Here is a 20,658-nt window from a genome sequence, read left to right on the forward strand (position 1 = left end):
GCCCTATGGAACTGACCTCCACCATTATGAAATGTTTCGAGCATCTGGCGATGAAATGCATCAAAGTGCATCTCCCAGAGACACTGAACCCATTTCAATTCACCTAATGAAGATGCTGTGGCCTTGTCCTTTCACGCCATCCTGGCACACCTGGAAAACAATGCCTCATATGCCAAGCTGCTGTTCATCGACCAGCTTTTAATGCGATCGTTCCACAGGGGCTGGTGGAGAAACTGCACCACTCTCTGTAACTGGATTCTGGACTTCCTAATGGAAAGACCACATCTGTCCGAGTTGTCAGTAGAATGTTGAGCAATGTCACTGGAGCACCTCCTGTTCACATTACTGACCCATGAATGTCATGCCAGATCAAGCTCCAACAGAATCATCAAGTTTGTAGATGATACGATAGCACTTGGGCCTCATCAGCATCAATGATAAGTTGCACTTTATAGAAGAGCTGGAAAATCTCATGATATAGTGCAAGAATAACAACCCGAGTCTCAATGTGGTCAAGACAAAGGAGATGATTATGGACATCAGGAGAACCAAGAACACCATTCTCCACTGCACATCAATAATTCAGTAGTGGAGAGAGCAGAGAGCACGAAGTTCCTCAGAATCCACTTTACAAGTAACCTATCCTGGACACACAAGATTGCCTCTCTGTGAGGAAGGTGCAACAGTGACTGCATTCCCTGAGAATACTGAAGCAGGCAAGGCTACTGGCCACCATCAAGCCAACCTTCTATATGAGGTCTATTGAGATATCGAGAGTGTCCTAGCCAGCTGCATCACCGTATGGTATGGTTGCAGTCGAGAATTAGATCGAAGGTTAATCTATAGGATAAGGAGCAGCAAAGAGGATCAGTGGGATCTCCCTCCCCTACCTTCCCCCCCCCCCCCTCACATTGACACGACTACCAGGATCATTGTCTGAAGAGAACACGCAAAATTGTTGCGGACCCCTACCACTCCATACACAGCATCTTTCAGTTACTCTCATGAGGAAAGAGATACAGGAGTATCAGATCCAGCATCACCAGGCTGAGGAACTGCTTCTTCTTATAGGCAGTGAGACTGGTGAAGGACTAAATGAACTGCTCAAACTAACTCTCTGAGACTCTACTATTAATTATATAATGTTTATTTATTTTTATGGAGATGTGCATGTGTGTGGATGTACTGCATATGATTCATGTGTGTTATGTCTGGTTGTGCATTTGCAGTTTTTTGCACCGAGGACCAGAGAACACTATTTTTTCAGGTTGTTCTGTGCAATCAGATGATAAATGAACTTGAAACCATTTTGCAATCTTCTCTATTCTAGAGTATATAAATATGTTTCTTTTTACAATTTTGCATCATCACTCCTTTTGCTGGAGCTCTGGAATGATTATTTCCATGTATTCCTTTCAAGGAAAATATTTCCTTCTTCTCTGGTCACACACTAAACTTGGTCAACTCCCTCACAAAATTATTCTCTTTTAAATTCTAGCCCTTAAATGATTATAGGCTTTTTGATTATTTATGTGTCCCGTTACTCCACTTTAGCAACAGCAAAGAATGTTTAAATATGCCTATGTGTTCTTTTAATTACATTAAAATCCAACTCTACAGAACAGCACCCTCTTGCATGATCTTTTGTTGATTTATGGGATACAGTATGATAAGCCTGTTATTTATTGCCCACTTCTATTTACCCTTGGAAAGGATGCGGAAAAAGTGGTTTATTGGCGATTTTGGAGGGATGTTTACAGTCCACCACATTAGAGTCTGGGTTCATATCCAAACAATGAAGGACATTGGTAACCAGATGGGTTCTATGAAAATCCTACAAGCCATGATCTTCTCATGTTTCAGATTTATTTAACTGATCTTATTTGTTTCCCACTTGCCATAATGAAATTTGAACATATGTTTGTGTCATTTGACATAAGCAACCCAAATAGACCATTCAGAAATATGGCGGCTCTTTCAAAAAGCATCCCATGCTGATCTTTTGTCATTACGTAGAAATATTTACTCCTTCAATTACTTCTCTCATTCCCTTCTGAAAATTGCTTCTGATTTTTTCCCCCACCACCTTAACAAACAATGCTTCTCACTCCTAATCACATACCACATTTCTTCATATCATTGCTGTTTTGGTTTCAATGGAGTTTAACATATGGAGATGGACCATTCCAAGGGAAACAAATCCATCATCACCAAAATATTCCATTCCAGACAACATCCTGGTAAATCTCCTCTGGACCCTCCCCAGTGCAATCATATACTTCCTACAGAGTGGCAATCAGAACTGCACTTATAACTGCACATATAAAGTTGAATCCTGACCTCTCAACTCATGTATTAGAAAGAGTAACAGTTTCATTATTGCCACATAATACTACATTTAAAATATAACATACATGAAATTTAAGGAAGACAGAGAGTTGCCACTTTGTCCAGCACCGCAGAGGCCACAGAGAGGAACAAACTCATGACCTCTGGTTTACAAGACTAGTACTCTAACCACTGAGCTATCAGAGCCTGTTCTGTCTAATGAAGACCAACAACCCATATGCTTTCTTTATCACCATATCTACCTGTGCTAACACCTTTAAGGACTAACATTTAATCTAAAGATATGAATGAAAGTACTAACAATGTAAAGATCTGATGAAATACAAAGAGAAAATGTAAATTTGTTAGTGGTGATATGTATCAACAGTTAAAGCTAGCTGCAAGGAAGAAATGGGTTCCAAAATATATTAAGGAATTCACAGATGTCAGGTCATCTGATGGCATACATTCTAGTCTGATTGAAGCACAAACTTCCAGTCATTAAATATAAAAGTGGTCTCACTAGACCGGCCATTCTCAATGGGAACCATATGGCTCCACTGGGGTCCACTGCAGATTTAAGGGAGGCTGCAGACTTGTATCCTTACTAAGGTGGGCCCAAGGTGGTTAGGGGAGTATGGAAACTAAATAGATTAAACTTTTTTTGGGAAGGGAATGGAATTGTATGCTAGGCTTTCCTGTATAGTTGCCAAACAACGCAAGTTTTTTTCTAAAAAAGTTTGGAGGCAACGAAGATTGACCCAGATAAATGCAGAAAATTAACAATGTTTTCTGAGCATACCTTGCTTCAACATGACTGTGTTTGACTGACATAGAACTTGCTTTGGCTATGAATTGCCTTCATATAGTTTACCTCCTTTGTTCTATCACCTTCAATTCCAGTAATGTGCAGGCCAAAAAAATTCTCATATTTAATTTCTTAAAAATTTTTAAATTTAAATTTTTAATTTATTTAAAATTTAGACATATGGCACATTTAGGCAGGCCACATGGCCGTGCCGCCCAATTTCACCCAATTAACCTACAACCCCGGTACATTTCGAATGGTACAAGGAAACCTGAGCCCCCGGGAAAAACCCACACAGACACAGGAAGAACGTACAAACTCCTTTCAGACAGTGCGGGATTTGAACCCTGGTCCTGATCACTAACGTTGTAAAGGCATTGTGCTAGTCCCTACATCAAACATGCCACCCAACATTGTTCAATATTTTGCTCTATATTTGTTGTGTGTGCAAGTGCCCTCATTTTGCTTCGAGTTTTTGTGGTGGGTATGTCTCCTTCTGATACCTTTTAATGAAGAAGGTAGGCAGTGTTTATTATTTTCCATAAAATTTAAGTTGACTTTTGAACTAACCCTTGTAAGAAGTGCTTTCATTTAGTAATAGTTAATTTTCGTTACCTTCAGAAATACTGTATATTTTAGTGTACAAGTCAAGTATGGAAACCCTCAAAAATCAGGGGTCGACTTGTACGCCAGATAAAAAATATGAGACCTTAAATTCAACCAAATTTGATGGAGATTTGGCATACAAGACGACCCTTGAAGCACCTCCCCACTGCCGCTGAAACCCACTAGAGGTCACCACTTCTGCCTAGGAGGCTGAGGTTCCCACTCTTGTCCTGGAGAACAAGGTCGCCGCCCCTGCCCGGGAGGAGGAGGTCGCCGCCCCTGCCCGGGAGGAGGAGGTCGCCGCCCCTGCCCGGGAGGAGGAGGTCGCCGCCCCTGCCCGGGAGGAGGAGGTCGCCGCCCCTGCCCGGGAGGAGGAGGTCGCCGCCCCTGCCCGGGAGGAGGAGGTCGCCGCCCCTGCCCGGGAGAACGAGATTGTTCATCCTGCCCGGGAGAACGAGATTGTTCATCCTGCCCGGGAGAACAAGGTTCCCATTCATGCCCAGGAAGAATGAGGTCCACACTCTTGCCCGGGAGCCCAAGGTCGCCACTCCTGCCCAAGCTGACATGCAGCTATGATTCTTGCACCAAGCGCACTTGGGCAGCAAGGCTTTTTCTTCGATGTGGACAGCACTGCACCAGACTCTGGCTGCAGCCAATGGTGAAGATTTGGTCCCAGCACCATATACCATCTTCCTGGCCAGAAACAAAGGTCTTTTTTAAACTGTTATTGTACTCATTTGCTTGCTTAACTTTTCTGCACCTAATACATTATAAAACCATGAAAATACTGAAAATGGGGTCCCAACTTATCTGAAGGTCAACTTATATGACGAAATATATGGTAATTTTATCCATCAGTTCCTCCACAAATAAGTGTTGGCAGTATTCAGTGGAATACTTATCATATTATTTCATTACATCTCCACAAACACTTCTCTGCCCATGTGTTTGATTTGTTTGAATATATTTTTAAATAAAAACATGAGCCCAAGCAAGCTGAAACATCATTTAGAAACCGACCATAAAAAGAAGATAAACCCTCCAATTACTTCAAAACTCTTCGAGATCATTTCGAGAGAAGGCCAACGCTCAAATAAATCCTTACTGAAGTGTTACAGAAAAAAGAAAAGGGTTTTCTTGCATCAAACAATATTAATGAATTGATTGCTAAAAGTGAAAATGCTCATAATATTGCTGAGTCATTTTTTTTTAACCTTCAATGTCCACAATACTCAAATGCTAAAGAAACTATTCAGGCAGTTCCTTTGAGTAATTTCATTGTTTCTGGAATAATTGATGAGATAGCAATGGACAATGAAAAACAATTAGTCATTTCATTACAATCCAAGAAATTATCTTTACAAATCCACTCTACAAAAGAATGAAGCTCTTTTCATGGCTTCTGCCAGATTCTGGAATGGAAAGTAACTGATGGAAAAGATGTTTGCCAGAAGGATTAAAACAGATGTTGAGAATGACATGAGAACAATATTCTATTTGAGAACATAGATGTCCGTGCAACTGATGGTGCCGCTTCAATGGTTGGATGATAAAGAGGATTCATCACACACCTAATATAACATCTGCTTCAAGACCAACTATTCCAACAGGTGTGTGAAGAAAATGACAAACATTTCCAGAGGCTATTGCTGCATACCGAGATGAGGTGGCTGTCCAAAGGAAATTGTCTTTATCACTTTGTTGCACTCTGGGACACGATTATTTTCTCTCTCATGATGAGCATGGAGAAAAACTTGTAGATGCAAAAGCGGACCAATTTCATCTAACAAACATCTCAGACTAACTAAATTTATTGAACGAGACGTCACAGGATAAACATAATAACCGCATTGATAGTCAGGAAGCCATTGTTTCTTTCCTTAAAAAGCTCGGTCTATCAGACTTTGGGAATTTTTACAATTTCCAAATCTGAACACGAACCTAGAGGTACTGAAGGTCAATGACATTACCGTTTGTGTGAAACATCTAGAGCAAATACACACAGACCTGCAGGAAAAATTTAATGGCCTGTTAAACTTCAGTATCCCATATTGGATGTTAGATCCATTTGAGGAATAATGCACCGAGGTTACACAGAAATTCAAAGGTCAATTGATCTTCAGAGTGATATAATTGCATGCCACAAGTTCAATCAATTTCAAAAAGATCTTGGGGTTAAGAGTTATTTGCTGAATATATTTACAAAACTATGCGAAAAGGTTGAAATATTTTTCATTGCCTTTCCCTCAACATATTTAGTTGAATATGGATTCAGCAAGGTGGTTTCCTGACAAAATCCAGGAACAGACTTGATATCACAACAAGAGGTGACCTCCAACTATCACGATCCAATTTGGAGCCTGACCTCAAAAAGCTTGCACAGGAAAGTTAAACTTGAAGGCCGAGTACTTGGTTAATGGCAGGATACTTAACAGTGTGGCAGAACAGAGGGACTTTGGGGTCCAAATCCATACATCTCTCAAGGATGCCACACTGGTTGATAGGATAGTTAAAATGGCCTCTGGCATGCTAGGCTTCATTAGTCGGGATTGGGTGAGGTAATGTTGCAGCTCTATAAATCTCTGGTGAGACCACACTTGGAATATTGTGTTCAGTTCTGGTCACCTCATGACAGGAAGGATGTGGAAAATATGAAGAAGGTGCAGAGAAGGTTCACAAGGATGTGTCTGGATTGGAAAATGCATCTTTTGAGGAAAGGTTAGCAGAGTTAGGGCTTTTCTCTTTGGAGCGAAGAAGAGTGAAAAGTGACTTAATAGAGGGCTGCAAGATTACGGGAGGCATGGATAAGGTAGTCAGCCAGCATCTTCTTCCCAGAGCAGGAGTAGCAAACACCAGAGGACATCTGTACAAAGTAAAGGGAGGAAAGTTTAGGGGAGACATCAGGGTTTTTTTTTACAGCGAGTTGTAAGTGGCTTGAATGTATTGCTAGGGGAGGTGGTGGAGGCTGGAATAACAAGGGCATTTAAGAGGAAGTGGGTGAAAGAAAGAGTTATAAAGTTGGAACGGTTTTGTTTCTTTTTGGTAGGTATATCTAGATTTGCACAACATCGTGGGCCATAGGTCCTGTACTGTGCTGTAATGTAATGTTCTATGAACATTGAGCTCAAGGATCTCACTAAAATTTTCATTTTATATGAATTATTTTTTAAAGTGCTTTTTATGAAGCTTTCACATCCTCGGGAATATGCTTAAGGTTCCCCAAACACTCATTGTGTACAAACCATTGCACTCTAAAAAAAAATTTTCATATGTTAATTTTTTTTTCTTCTTTCCTACATACTCAATAAGAATGATTTCCTAATTGTCTGTTTGTTCTGTTATCACAAGCCACAGTGGTTGTTTTTATGTAGTCTGTAGGAGAGAAGTACGAAAGAAACCGACTAAATGACTGCTTCACAGGCAAGGCAGCCCATAAACATTTGCAGGGTCCTTGAGGGGGGGGGGCAAAGCCAAAGAAAGGTTGAGAATGGCTTTTAATTATTCTAATAGTATTACTACAGAACAGTATCCTGTATCAAAAATGCTAGGGACCAGACATTGTTCAGTTTTTGGGATTTTTTTGGTTTTCGGAACAAAACCAAAAAAAACCCAAAAATAGCACAGTAGCATCAGCAGAATATTTGCATCAGCTCATATGTGTGAGCAGAAATAATATTTAATACATATCGAAAAAAAACTTGATCTCTGCCACTAGTCCTGGATACCTCCCCACTGCTGCTGCCGGTCACCGACTATAGTCCCTGCTCTTGCCTGGTTTCCTGCTTCTGCCCAGGAGCCTGTGGTCCCTGCTCCTGCCTGGGAGTCCAAGGTCCCCATTCCTGCCCAGGAGCCAAAAGCGACTTCTTCGATGTGGACGGCACCGCACCCAATGTTGAGAATGGACTCTGACTGCAGCCAATGCTGAAGAGTTGGACCCAGCTTCGTTTGGCATCTTCCCAGCCAGAAGCACAGATTTCATTTAAAAATTTTTTTTACTGTTATTGTAATAAAACTGGCGCCAACAGAGTATCAGGTGTTGAAATTTTTGCACTAGTGACATCACATCGGCGTGAAAAAAAATTTCAGTTTTTGGATCTTTTCAGTCTTTGGAACTTTGAATATAAGGTACTTGCTTGACCTATATATGGGACAGTTACTGTCAATGACATGGTAGCTATTATCTGTTGTGGGCAGTCATTTAGAATTTGAACACCAAGATAAACTTAATGACCTTTGAGAACTCCAGTGGAAAAATCAAGCACATTCTGCATTAAATTTCTAGACAGGTCATGTTTGACAAATTCATTGGTATCTCCCAATAATGGGCTAACAAAGGGAACACACAATACTTAATGTATCTAGATTTTCAGAAGGTACAATGATGTTATTTTATGAAAGATTATCTATAAGTACAGTATTACAGAAATTAGAAAGGCATGGATGGAAAGTTGGTTAATAGCCAGCTAAGCAACACTGGTAAGTGTTACTTGTATTGGAGAAAGGTGTTAAGGGGTATGCCAATGAGTTAGTGCATGGTATAGTCAGGCTTATTGAAAAAAAAGTGATATCAAAATCTATTGTTGGCACGAAGAACTATAAACATGATACTTTGCATGTTCACAGAATCAGATTATAAAGGGCAAATCCAATTCGCTACCAAAAGTGTGAGGTGATTAGTTGGGCCGAAAAAAGCAATAAAAAAAATAAACATTTTGTAAAAAAAAATGTGGAGGGCAGAGAGCTCAGCTGAATGCATACTTTCATCCCAACTTGTTAGCATCCAATATATTGCATAGTCACATCAGCACATTGTACACTCTGTCTCCAAAATGTATTCTACTGATTAAATTTTCAAGGTAGAATACAATATGCTGATATGGCTACATAGCTCATGTAGTACTTTCATCAAGGTATGAACATTTTTACATTTATTTAAATAGTAATTTTTTTTTAAATTAGACATACAGCGTAGTTACAGGCTCTTTCAGCCCACAAGCCCAATGACACCAAATTAACCTACGACCCCAGTACATTTTGAACAGTGGGAGGAAACTGAAGCACGCAGAGGATACCCATGCAGACATGGGGAAAACATACAAATCTTTACAGACATCGTGGATTGGAACCCCAGTCAAAACCGGCTTGCTGGCGCTGTAACAGCATTGCGCAAACCACTATGCTAACCATTCCACCTTATCTCAGCAATGGCTAAATCTAGCTGGCTGACATCAGTGGTTACAATTGGAAGTGCTATCATTCATTAAGACAGGTTTCCACTTACAGTATGAACCATCAACTGCAGAAGTCAGACTCTCTGTCAATGGAGTCAAAATGCTATCCAAGGCAAAGTCCAGGAAACCCTGCATTATATTGGAGAAATCCCCTTTTTGTCCTCTGCCAGGTTGGACCTAACTGCAGGGTGGGAAATATTAGTCTGTGAATTAGGATACAAAAAGAAAATGCAATTTATTTCAAAATTTATTCGACTTTAGGCCAATGCTTTTAATTAGAGCCATAGAATCAGAGTTCAACAGCATGGAAACAGGCCATTTGGCCCAACCTATGCATGCTGACCAAGTGAACCTCATTTGCCTGTTCTTGGCCCATATCCATCTAACCCTTTACTATCCATGTACCTGAAAAGTTGTTTGTTTATTATTATTTGAAATATTTTTGTTTATAAACATTTCAATTATTTAAATTGTTAAATAATTTAATTTTAAGTATATTTTAAATATATCTGAATATTAAAGCTATTTTAAAAATTGAATGCAGCATTGCCTTTCATCACAACCTGTCAAGGAAGTTCCTGAAAACTCATTCCCTCTGAGAGCCAACAGGAGAAGCTCTCTATATTTTGACCAAGATCTGGCTCATTAGTTATTTGAAAGTGTGTGCAGATACATAAAATTATACGAAGGAAAATGCCTAATTAGATGAACAGACAAAAACAGGAGGAATCTGAAGGGAAAGGCCAAATAGAAGCTCACTCTTTTGAAATCATGTGATTTTCCATTTCCTTCTCGACAAGCCTCCCATCACATCTGCCAATCTTTCCACCACAACTTCAATACCCTGCATTACTTCCCCTACTCTTAGCATTTAGCATCACAATGGCAGAGTAAAATTCTCCCATCCAAAAATGTATGTGTGTGTGCGTGTGCGTGTGTGTACGCCAAAACAAGTGATTCAAAGAACTTCTCTGGAATTTTCCAAGTACTAAACAATCTGCAACACTTCCTTGGAAACCTCCACACCTCCCACACAGATCCAGACTGCACCCCAATGAAGTTAAAATGGAATCCCAAGCTAAAAATCTTCTTTCAATTTCTCAAAGAATAATGAGACAACCTTGAGTCATATCAGGTATGATAACTTTAGATTAAAACAAAGTGCAGAAGTAGTTAAATTTACTGAATTTCCAGCAGCATGTTATTTTCAACATGTGAATACCAAAACAACAACCATCGTGTGGTAATTATTCTCCCTGACAAACCATTTGATGGAAACAGTGATGTCAAAAAGTACACCAAAATGTTTCACCTCTTAAACTAAATATCAGAAATAATGTGCACTAGTATCTTCACAAAATAATGGTTGAATTTCAAGATTCAAGTTAATAATGATAAATGGAGACAAAGGTCATCAAATTACTTTTGCAACAGGAGATTCCCAAGGATCTGATACCACAAAAATATTATTATGTTAGTTTGGTTTTCTGCAGCTTAGCACTTGTTCAGTAAGAAGAATTTGTTCTAATACTTCTCCTGAATGTCCTCTGGAATGGACAGAATCCTCAATAGAGAGGTTTTACATTGCGGATTCAATATGCCTCATGGGCTGAATGCATTTTCTTGTTCTATGCTCTTGAACACAAAAAATTGGGACACGATAACTTAATCATTATAAATTTACATAAGTTAAACAAGAAAAGCAACTATAATGGAAAAACAAGAATTGTGCACATCAAAGGAAAGGCATAATTTAAAATGAGAATACTCAACAATCGTAGAAAAAATAATCTGCTTTGTAACAGTTCTTTATTTTAACAAAGTTTATATGTGATATTTTTTCATATCATTCTCCAAAAATAAAATGTAGGATTAGGTATTATTTAGCATGTACAATGAGCATGGATGTGGCAAGTAATTTTGTTTCTCTAGTCTCCAAAGCTCATGTCCAAGTTTGTTTTCAACTAATTGATCAAGATTGATCACTATAATTAATGTTAAAGTTTGTCAACACTTCACCATTTAATTACCAAGATGGTAGTAAGTAAATTAGATTGACTTTAGACCATGTTTCATCCAGAAATCCTCATCTTCCCCAATATTAGTACCAATAGAAGAATTGGCAGGAAATCTAACTATGACACCCTCATTCTGAATAAGATTTTCCATTTCCTGTGGTAGCAAGGAATTCGTCACTGCCCAGCTTCATGTAAATGACAGCTAAAGACGTAGTCCAGAAGCTCTTCCAGTTTCTCTGGCTTCAATATCAGTCAGGAATCGAAGGACACTAAGGCAGGTAGGGTTGCGAGGCCCCAGTGACTTTGTGAAGAGGTCGTACCAATAGTTGGCACCTCTTTTCAACCTTAAATGATTTAGGCCACAATTCAGCCCAAAGCCTAAATAATCTTTAATCTTTTTTGGGGTTCTCTGACCATGGATTCTCCTCTTTTTTTTTAGAGATGCCTCAAGTCACTGTGGTGAGTATTACTTTAGGGTGGTGGTCAAATCAGAAGGCATGCCCTATTTTTTTCCTTGTCTGTCAACTATTAATTTATATTTCTCCTAAGACCAAATTGGCTAAGTATGCCAGTCCTGATCCCAATAAATATGTATATTTGATATACAGATGTATCATATATTAGAGGAATTTTATCCCATTCTGCACAATTACACAGTCTACAAACTATGCATAGCTTTAATTTTTGGTGATTGAACCTGAAAAATGTGGAGCAATGCAAATTTAATGTATAGGGGCCTTTGATGCAATTTTTTCCATACTAGATGGGCGGCACAGATAGTGTAGATGGGCAGAACAGTTAGCATAGTGGTTAGAGCAATGTTTTTACAGCACTAGCGATTGGGACCGGGATTCAAATCCCACGCTGTCTGCAAAGAGTTGGTAGGTTCTTCCTGTGTCTGTGTGGGTTTTCCCTGAGAACTTCAGTTTCCTCCCATCATTCAAAAACGTACCGGGGGTTGTAGGTCAAATGGGTGTAATTGGGCACCACAGGCTCATGGGCCGTAAGGTCCTTTTACTGTGCTGTATGTCTAAATTTAAATTTATTTTTTTAAACTTAGATTGGAAAGGAAACTGTATTCATAAAAATCTACGCTACTGCTGTTTGCTGTTGGCTTAGCGATCCTGCTATTCTTTCTTTACTGAAAATCCCCAGTGTTTCCAGCATTCAGGGAACTTATTTGCTAAAAGGCTTAACCAGCTGAGACCTTGGGAGATCAAGGAGCACAATTCTTCAGACTGGGAGAAAAAAAGCAAACATTTCAGTGGCAGAGGAGAATCATTCTTCAGACACTCAGCAAATTTTCTGATTCACTCAAGGCAGATTATTTTTAAACAGTCACAATGAACAAAGTCATTCAAAACCTTTATCATCCAAATGCAACAATCCTTGTTTACTCTGGGCAAATGCTACATTATAGATTGTAACTGTGATTAAATATCTGGGAATAATATTAGACTAAACTTTCAACTCAGCGAGAAAAAAATGAATATCAAACTGGTGCCCTCTTAAAAACTGCACCCAATTTTCCTTTCATAGGAAATCATGTGCAGAAGTTTTTATTTTATATGCTTTGTACAGCTAAAGTTGAAAACTTTGCTAAATATGTAATAGCATACAGCTGTAAAGGATATTACAGCAATTTGAGGAACAGTATTTGCATGCAAAGTTCCCTTCAGTTGTTGATATTTGAAGTTTTTGCTCCCTGTTTAAAAAAAAACTAGATTCAAAAGCAATATATTTGAGAATTAATCACAACCTCTGAGTTTTCTAACCCCACACTGCATCCTGCCATTTCCCCATCCAGCATGTTCCTCCTCCCTGCTGACACAGGTGAAAATGAATGCATGGATTTCTATGCATTCTGCAGAAAGAGTTCACTATTATTATTTTGTCACTCTCCAATTATATCTAAGACATCAAATTTGTCATGGCACAATTCATGTGTAACAATGCTATTTTCCCATTCCACGATAGTTCAAATCACGTTCACCTTTAAGACAAGTATATTAACAAGTTTGCATTATTCTACCGTGGGCTATCAGATGCTCCCCGCCCTGTTGCCCGCCCACGTCTTCACTACAAAGATGTAATCAAGTGCGATCTCCAGTCATTCCTCATCAACCATACTAACTGGGAGGGCCTCACAAAATAAATTGCACTGCATGGCGTTCCACGATTCGCAGTGGCACATCACAATGTGCCAACAACTACAAAAAGTTCTGTGAGGGCAGAAGAGCTACAAGGCATCATGTTCATCTTCACCCACGAAGGGATGAGCCATGATAAATATCTTCCAACTTTCAATGAAGCAAAGATAACTTCGTGTTTGGACTCCTAATTCAATTTCAATAAACACAAGGGTCATTGGAGCAAAGAAACTGAAGTAAATCATTTAACTCCCCAAGCCCTTTCCACTTTTCAATAGAACCATAGCTGGTATCTGTGTCTTGACTCTATTTAGTTACCATGTTTACCTATCCCTTAATATTTTTATATGTTTCTTTTCATTGTAGTTTTCACATTTTAAGTTACTCAAACTTCACAAGTTTCTCAGGGGAAAGCTCCAGATCCTCATTATACTATGATAAAGTACTTCCTGGCACTAACCTAAATGACTGTGCTAAACTCTAATCCTATGGAGCACTGCATTTGTAATTAATCCTTCACTTTACTGACTCTGTTTGACCATAAATGCTATAATGCACCCTACAACAAGTGCCCAAGAGTCATTGAGTTGTACAGCACAAAAACAGGACACCCCACCCCCCAGCCCACCTTCACTGCCCATCGACACTAATCCCATTTGGCCACAATAGGATCTTATTAAAAGGTTAAAGTTTTGGACAATGCATGATCTTCCACATATCATTCTGCATATTTATATTGCTCTGTAAAGAATAAACATTTCACTAATTTAAGTGGTAAACAATTAACAACTTGATTTTAAAAATAAATACATTGCCACTAAAAATCAAAGGTCCTTGAAAAAAAGTCTGATAAAAAAAGCAATTTCCTTACCTCAGAATATTCTCAAGCAATTTACAGTCAATAATATACTTTTAAAACATAGCTACCATTGCAACATCCAAAGCAATCAACTCATATAAATGGCAATGGCTAAATCGCAGCTAGATATTCAGCTGCAAAGCACAATGAAATTGTTTGAAAATTATTTAGTTTACATCTTTTTCCAGGAAGATAAGCATTGGTTATTATGGGTCACTTCTACCCAAATTCTCCTTGCCAATCATCTTACCCCACTCATTTTTCAGCAAAACTGTCCCCCCACCGCTTGCTTTGACACTTCTCCCTCAATTGTTTCTACACCCAATTGCTTGATTATCCTGCCCTGTGGCTCTTGAAATTTTCACAGAATATCATTTTTTGGCTTCCCTCCCTTCCCCACCTTATCAATCCGGTCTTTGACATACTTCCTTTGAAATCTCTATGATTTCCATGCCACATCATAGAGAAAAAATTCGTTGTTTAATCACGCTAAACTGACATAGCATCACTTTAACAAGTGCATGTAGCACATTACAATTCTAGCTAGTTTACTTTAGAGTTATTAGTTGAGGAATAAATGCTAGCTAGAACACTGGGAAGAAATTCCTTGCCCTTCTTTACAATGGTACTATGGTTCTTTCTAAATCCATCTTGTATGTCATTTCAACATGGCATTTAATAGACTCATATAGTGCAGCATACCGTGAGTTCCTAGCAATGATGCTAGGCTAGAGTTTGAGTCCACACACTTCCACCCCAGAGATGAAGGCAGTAGTACTGAGTCCACAGAAAATTGAATGATTAAATCTTGAATATCTTCCAGCACTATATTGCCAGGAATATTCTAAAAGCTTTTCAATCAACGAGGTTCAGTCAAGTGCATTAAAAATGCAGATAATATTACCCAAAATAAAAAAAATTAACAAAATATTGTCATGCTGAGTCAAAGCTATTTACACAGTATTACAAATAAACAATTGAATTATATCTGTGTGTTCTTCAGTTTTGCAACTTCATACATCTACCAATTAAATACTCATCTCATAATAAGAAAAGGATTACATTTTAATACAATCTCCTATAAATCTCAAGTAAATTACCTGAAACTCCACAATTTGACATGTTGCTGTGATGTCTTTGTCGAATGGAGGAATGCTTGTAAACAACATGAGGGTGGCCTTCACCATATATAAAGTCACTGTTATTGTCCTTAGATATATTCTGTAATGGCTCAATGAAATACTGATCTTCTTCTGTTACAATAACACCATGCTTGGGGAAAACAAAACAAATTATTATTACTGCAGGTAAAAACATTTAATATTTTGTTAATTAAGAGAAAAAAAGCTTTCCTAAAGGTTCAAGATAGAGATGTATCTGAACTGTGCATAAGTTTAAAGTTCTACACTTTGTACATGTATTTTAAGTTGTGACAAAAGAGTGAATAATTAAATTGTAGCAATTTGTTGATATTACTTAAGGAGATTATCCACAAAAATAAAATTGGAAAATATTAATCTGGACAATTGATAGTTTTTTCTTTCAACACTGCTTTCAAATAGTGTTCATCTTGCTACTAAGTATTTGATTTTTTTTGCTAGAGGTTCCACAGCACTGCTTCGGTTAATAGTTATCTGCAATAGTTTTTTTTTTTACATCCAAACCAATTAAGGTTGTTAAAATATTAAGGAAGAGTAACCACCCAAGCAGCAAAACTGTAGTTTATATTCCTTCTAAGTTAGCAGAGACACATTGTTCCCTTACTTTGTTATGATAAGACATACATCATTTACAAATGGGGAGCTAATGAATCTTCCAACTCATGCGTTCTTACAATATCGCCAAAAAATATTGTTGAATTAAACTACTGGATTCAGAAATCTGTACTATGGAACGCTACACGGGAACTTCGATTTTTCTACTTGCTTCTGAATAACATTCTGTCTGTAGAGGCCAGTGAAAGGGACCTGCCTCTTTAAGATCTGGCTACCCTTCCCACTGCGGTGGATCATATGCAAATTAGCCATGTGCTTCCTACAGCGGGACAGCTGCTTATGTTTTCTCTCCTGCAACAATTCCATCAGTGCAGTGATTTCTGGCTGATTCTGATAACAACTTATACTTGACGAAACAAAGCAACCAAATGATTACAACAGCTTCCCAAAATGGACAATCAAGCTTAATGTTCTACTCACCAGACCATTACAGTTGCTTAAAGCCACTTTTGTGGTGCTGTGCTCATGCTTTACATATCCCACGTAATAGCAGTTATCAATAAAGTCGTGTGTCCATTCTGGACCTTCATTTCCCCAATATTCTACGGTAAAATGTCTGGAGATTAATTTAGTGTTTAAACTTAAGTTTAAGTGAAAGTGCTTTCCATAGGCGGACAGTCTGTAAAATAATTTAGAATCGGTTGGATCTCGCGGTGTATCATCTGAACTTCTCCTCCGCCTTGAATGCCCATAGTTTTCCCCACTGTCGTTCAGGAAATCTCCGTTGTGGTCCACTCGGACAGGAACCGTGAGCTGATAATGTTCAAGATAAGAAAGGAATTCCTCTTTGAAATCACAAGGGAGGGAAGAGGCGTGGAAGGAGAGAGAAAAAAAACAAAAGGTCGTGACAAAGTACTACTAAAACAATCAAAGGGAAGTCTTTTCAAAAGATCAGGCGATTAGCAACATCAAATAACCCAGCATTCATATCGATCAGAATTCGTGCACATTTATACTGAGTCAGGGCAGAATCAGCGGTAATGCAGAATATACCAACAGTCCAGAGCAACCTGTCGACTGCATGATTTGCTACAAATCTGCCGTGAACCGTACCGGTCCTAACAATGTGGGTGCAAGCATGTCATGTCCAAAAGGGTTCATCGAGAGCCAACCGCACCCAATTCGGTGCAGAGGTCGTTCCAGTCGTGTGGTGCGGTTGCAATGGGTCAAATCGTTGTGCGAGAGTGGGGTTGGGCCAACAAAAGCCGGGTGGGGTGGGCGAAGGCTGCGAGGCACGTGCCCGCCCTGAGGTTGGTCCTACCTTGAGAACTGTACGAAAGCCTTGTGTCACTGTCAAACTCCGACGCGGCCATGACGAGGCTCAAAATCCAAGTCACCGTCTTCCACAAAATTTCCATAATTCGGTGAACCCAAAGCTGCGTGCGGCTACCTTTGAGCTAGGCGGTTTTCTCGACTCCAGACAAGCCCATGAGTCGCCGCGTCCTCGGCGCGTCCCCGTGCGGCGGCGGCGGCGGCGGCGCCGCCTCAGCGCCGAATGGCCGGGCAGCCCCTAGACCAGGCTGCGTGCCCACTCATCCCCGCGCCCAAAGCCAGCAGCAACGCCGCGAGAGCCTCAGCACCGACTCTCATTGGCTGCGCGTTTGGACTCAGTCATCCGTAGGCCTGCAAAGAGGGGGAACACCCTGAATTAGTTATGCCCTTTTTGTGTCGGACGCCTCCGCTGTTAAAATAGTTGATTTATGAAGGTTTGTATGAAAATAAACCAAATCTTTATAGATCAACTGTTCGACGGCTGGAGCCTCAGTTGACCTGTTCCTGCTAACAGAATGACGTTGCGGCAAGTCTGAATGCAGAGCCCATGAAACAGGTGGGAGCAACCCCACGTTCTCTTCTCTCCCCCTCCAATTAAAGTTTGGCGACCTTCAAAACAACGCCCTGGGTTCGTTGACTGCAGACAACATTGGAGATTGCATGCCATCCTACTCGAAGGGAAGAGTGGTCGGGACTGGCAGCAAACCTCCTGGTCATTCCCATCGACTTCCGAATGATACCCAAGGGTTTCTTCTGCGTTTAAAAGTTCTGGTGCTCGGCTCCTCCCTGGTTCTCCTTGAGCCCAACACCAACCGTCCCAACAGCAAATGGGAGCAACAGGAAACAAATGAACGGCAAAGCCACCACTCTCTCTCTCCCATCACCAGGACGTCTGCTGACCGGACCACCGACCAGAGTCGTCGGCCTCCCATCACTGCCTGAACATGCTGGAACTGGAGAGGACGCCGGTCAAAGTAACGAGGGAGAAAAGTCAGAAGGAGGGAGGTGAGGAATCGCGTGAATGGAAATTAAGGGGTGGCCAAAGAGGGAGAGGTCCAGAGGGTAGGTGGACGGGGGAATAGGGAGGATGAAGAGTAAATGTGAGGAAGAAAGATTTGGTCAGCAGGGCAAAGACTGAATTATTGTTTGGGATGGAGTTGGGAGAAGAGAAAGCAATTTGCAATCAGTGGACAAGTAAGGGGGGGGGGAGACACCAAGAGTGGGCGGTGGGAGAAAATTAGGAGTGGGTTTGAGGGTAGCTGGTGGGAGATATGGAGGGTGAAGGGAATGAGAAAAGAGAGTGGAAACTAAACTGGGAAGATGGGAAAAGAGGAGAGTTTACACAGTCAATGGGTAATGGAGGAAGAGAATGGGGAGGGAGCAAATGGAAAGTAAGAATGTGGAGGAGGGAAGTAATAAAGAGGAAGGATGAGAAGTGAGTGTTAAGAAAATTAGGAGGCGGGGAGGGAAATTTAAAAAATGGTGAATGGATTGAAGAGTCCGGAAAACAAGACAATGTGCAAGGAGAGGCCAGATTGAAGAGAGAAGGAACAGGTCAAGGTGTAAAAAGAAAGAGGAAAGTACTGTAAACAAAAGGAATGGACATCATGTAGCTGGGGAAAATTGAAAGAAAGGTGAAGGATAATGCTTTGAGTATCCAGAATGAGAACACTGAAAATTGAGTAGGGGTCCCTCACTCTCCCCTCTCCAATTTCCTGCTACAAAACACATCCTCTTTGCAATATTCCATCAAGCCTGAATGGAGGAAAAACTGCAGATTGGAAATCTTTAATGAAAACAGAAAACGCTGGAAATAATCAGCTTGCTAGACAGCATCTGTGGAGATATAAATTGAGTAAACTTTTCTGATGATGAAACTTTAGGAACTGTTTCTCTCTTCACAATGCTACTAGACCAGCTGAGCATTTCTGGCAGTTTTTTGCTGTTATTCCATTGGGAATGTTCCTTAGTCTGCTCGTACAACCCCACAGCACACTCTTGTGCAAACATGGACGGTGGCCTGAATTTCTTTGCTTCCACATCCAGAGCTAATACTGTTCTTTTCGGGCGAACTTATTCTTATTTCATTTTAGTGAGCGATGAACGCAGTCTGAAAATCAAAACAATAAAGATAAAAAGATGTTAGAATGAGAAATAAAAACCAATAATGTGCTGGAAACATTCCGCAGGTAAGCAGCGTCTGTGGAAAAAGAGGGCTAATATTTCCAATCCTTCTCCAGGAACGCTGACTCTAATTTCTCCATCCGGAGATGCTGCCTGGCCCGCTGAATGTCGCGGTCACCTGGTCAAGGTTTCGCTTCCGTCTGCATGATCCTTTTTCAAAATATTTTTGAAAAAGAATTGAGACGGGACGTGGGACGGGCAATCACTGTTGATAGAAAATCCAGATTATACCTCATTGGCAAGTGCTAACAGTTGTTTTAAGGGTGGAAATGTAATCATTTGCGATTCAGCATGAAGTAGAATGGCAGAAAACGTCAAAATAAGAGTGGGTTTGCGAATCTGAAGAAATTGGGCATAAATTATGGTGTGAATAATTTATTGCAGATACCTAAATACCATCTGCTCTGCTTCGGTAAGTCTTTGCCACTCCTTGTTGGGTTTGACATTATTGCACAGCAGTTAACACCGACCAAATCAACAATAGCCACGGGGCCACACAAACGTTCTTTGATCCATCGGTATGCAAAACTTGGCATACGCTGGAAGCCCCCGCCCGCACCCAGGCCCTTCCCAGACTTAAAACGGGAAGCGTTTGAGAGTCCAGACGAGAGCGCACCATAAACCGCAGCGGTGGTACAAGTGCGATGTGGATGTTGCTATGGAGTGAAGGGGGAGGGGCAGTAGCTCCGCCGAAGGATATAAAGTCTGCGGTTCCCCGCTGAAAAGGAGTTGCAGAACTGCTCCTTTTATTGAACGATTACCATTACAATCAAGAGATAAAACGTCCCCCAACTAACATCAGTATTCAGCGCGAAAAAAAAAATCGACTTTCTTCTTTCACAAAAAAAGACATATGACCGCCGATACAATCATGGCAAAACATTTTTCATCTCACATTTGAGACGGAAATCACACAACGGATAGACTCTGGAAAGAAAACCAAACTTTGCAGACGTCACCAAAGCCAGGTTTGGCTTTATGACCTGTACTGTGTTTCCTGCGTCGTGCCAAGTTTTCCAGGAGCTGTCAGATTTCTGCTGGACAATCCCAAATTTTTCAGTGAAGGAGCTACGAAAAGGCTAGACACTACAAAAACACAGCGCACAGCTGGTCGTTCAACGTCGACATTTCAACGTCGAAAGTAAGAGAAAATTAAAAATTTTAATACAGCAGGGGAAATGGAATAGTCTCCGTACATTGATATAAAGTAACATTCAGCAGCCCATTCCCAGACAGCAGCTCAAATCTATTTAGATAAAACGCGTGTGTGACCCAGACAAGTTGGCATTTGGCCCAAATACATTACACCGGCAGTTCAAATAAAAAGAAGCGTCTCTGCAACAATAAAAGAATTGCAAAGACTGTGCCTTTCTGCACACTTTCAATGATTGCTTCGGTTTTAAATACATAATTGAATATATGCTTTC

The 20,658-nt window shown here is 40.2% G+C and overlaps 1 protein-coding gene across 3 annotated transcripts in view; it reads right to left on the minus strand.

Moving 5' to 3' along the window:
- Window positions 1–17,383, minus strand: part of adamts6 (ADAM metallopeptidase with thrombospondin type 1 motif, 6) — a 293,482-nt gene extending 276,099 nt beyond the window's left edge. For all 3 annotated transcript variants that reach the window (XM_069924504.1, XM_069924503.1, XM_069924505.1), the window contains exons 1-3: window positions 17,037–17,383; window positions 16,196–16,560; window positions 15,101–15,272 (exon numbers count right to left, since the gene is read on the minus strand). In XM_069924504.1, the coding sequence (XP_069780605.1) occupies window positions 15,101–15,272; window positions 16,196–16,560; window positions 17,037–17,133 (634 nt within the window). In that variant the 5' untranslated portion in view covers window positions 17,134–17,383. The remainder of the gene's footprint in view (window positions 1–15,100; window positions 15,273–16,195; window positions 16,561–17,036) is intronic.
- Window positions 17,384–20,658: the final 3,275 nt, after the last annotated feature.

The sequence above is a fragment of the Narcine bancroftii genome, chromosome 3 (assembly GCF_036971445.1).
Source record: "Narcine bancroftii isolate sNarBan1 chromosome 3, sNarBan1.hap1, whole genome shotgun sequence".
NCBI lineage: Eukaryota > Metazoa > Chordata > Chondrichthyes > Torpediniformes > Narcinidae > Narcine > Narcine bancroftii.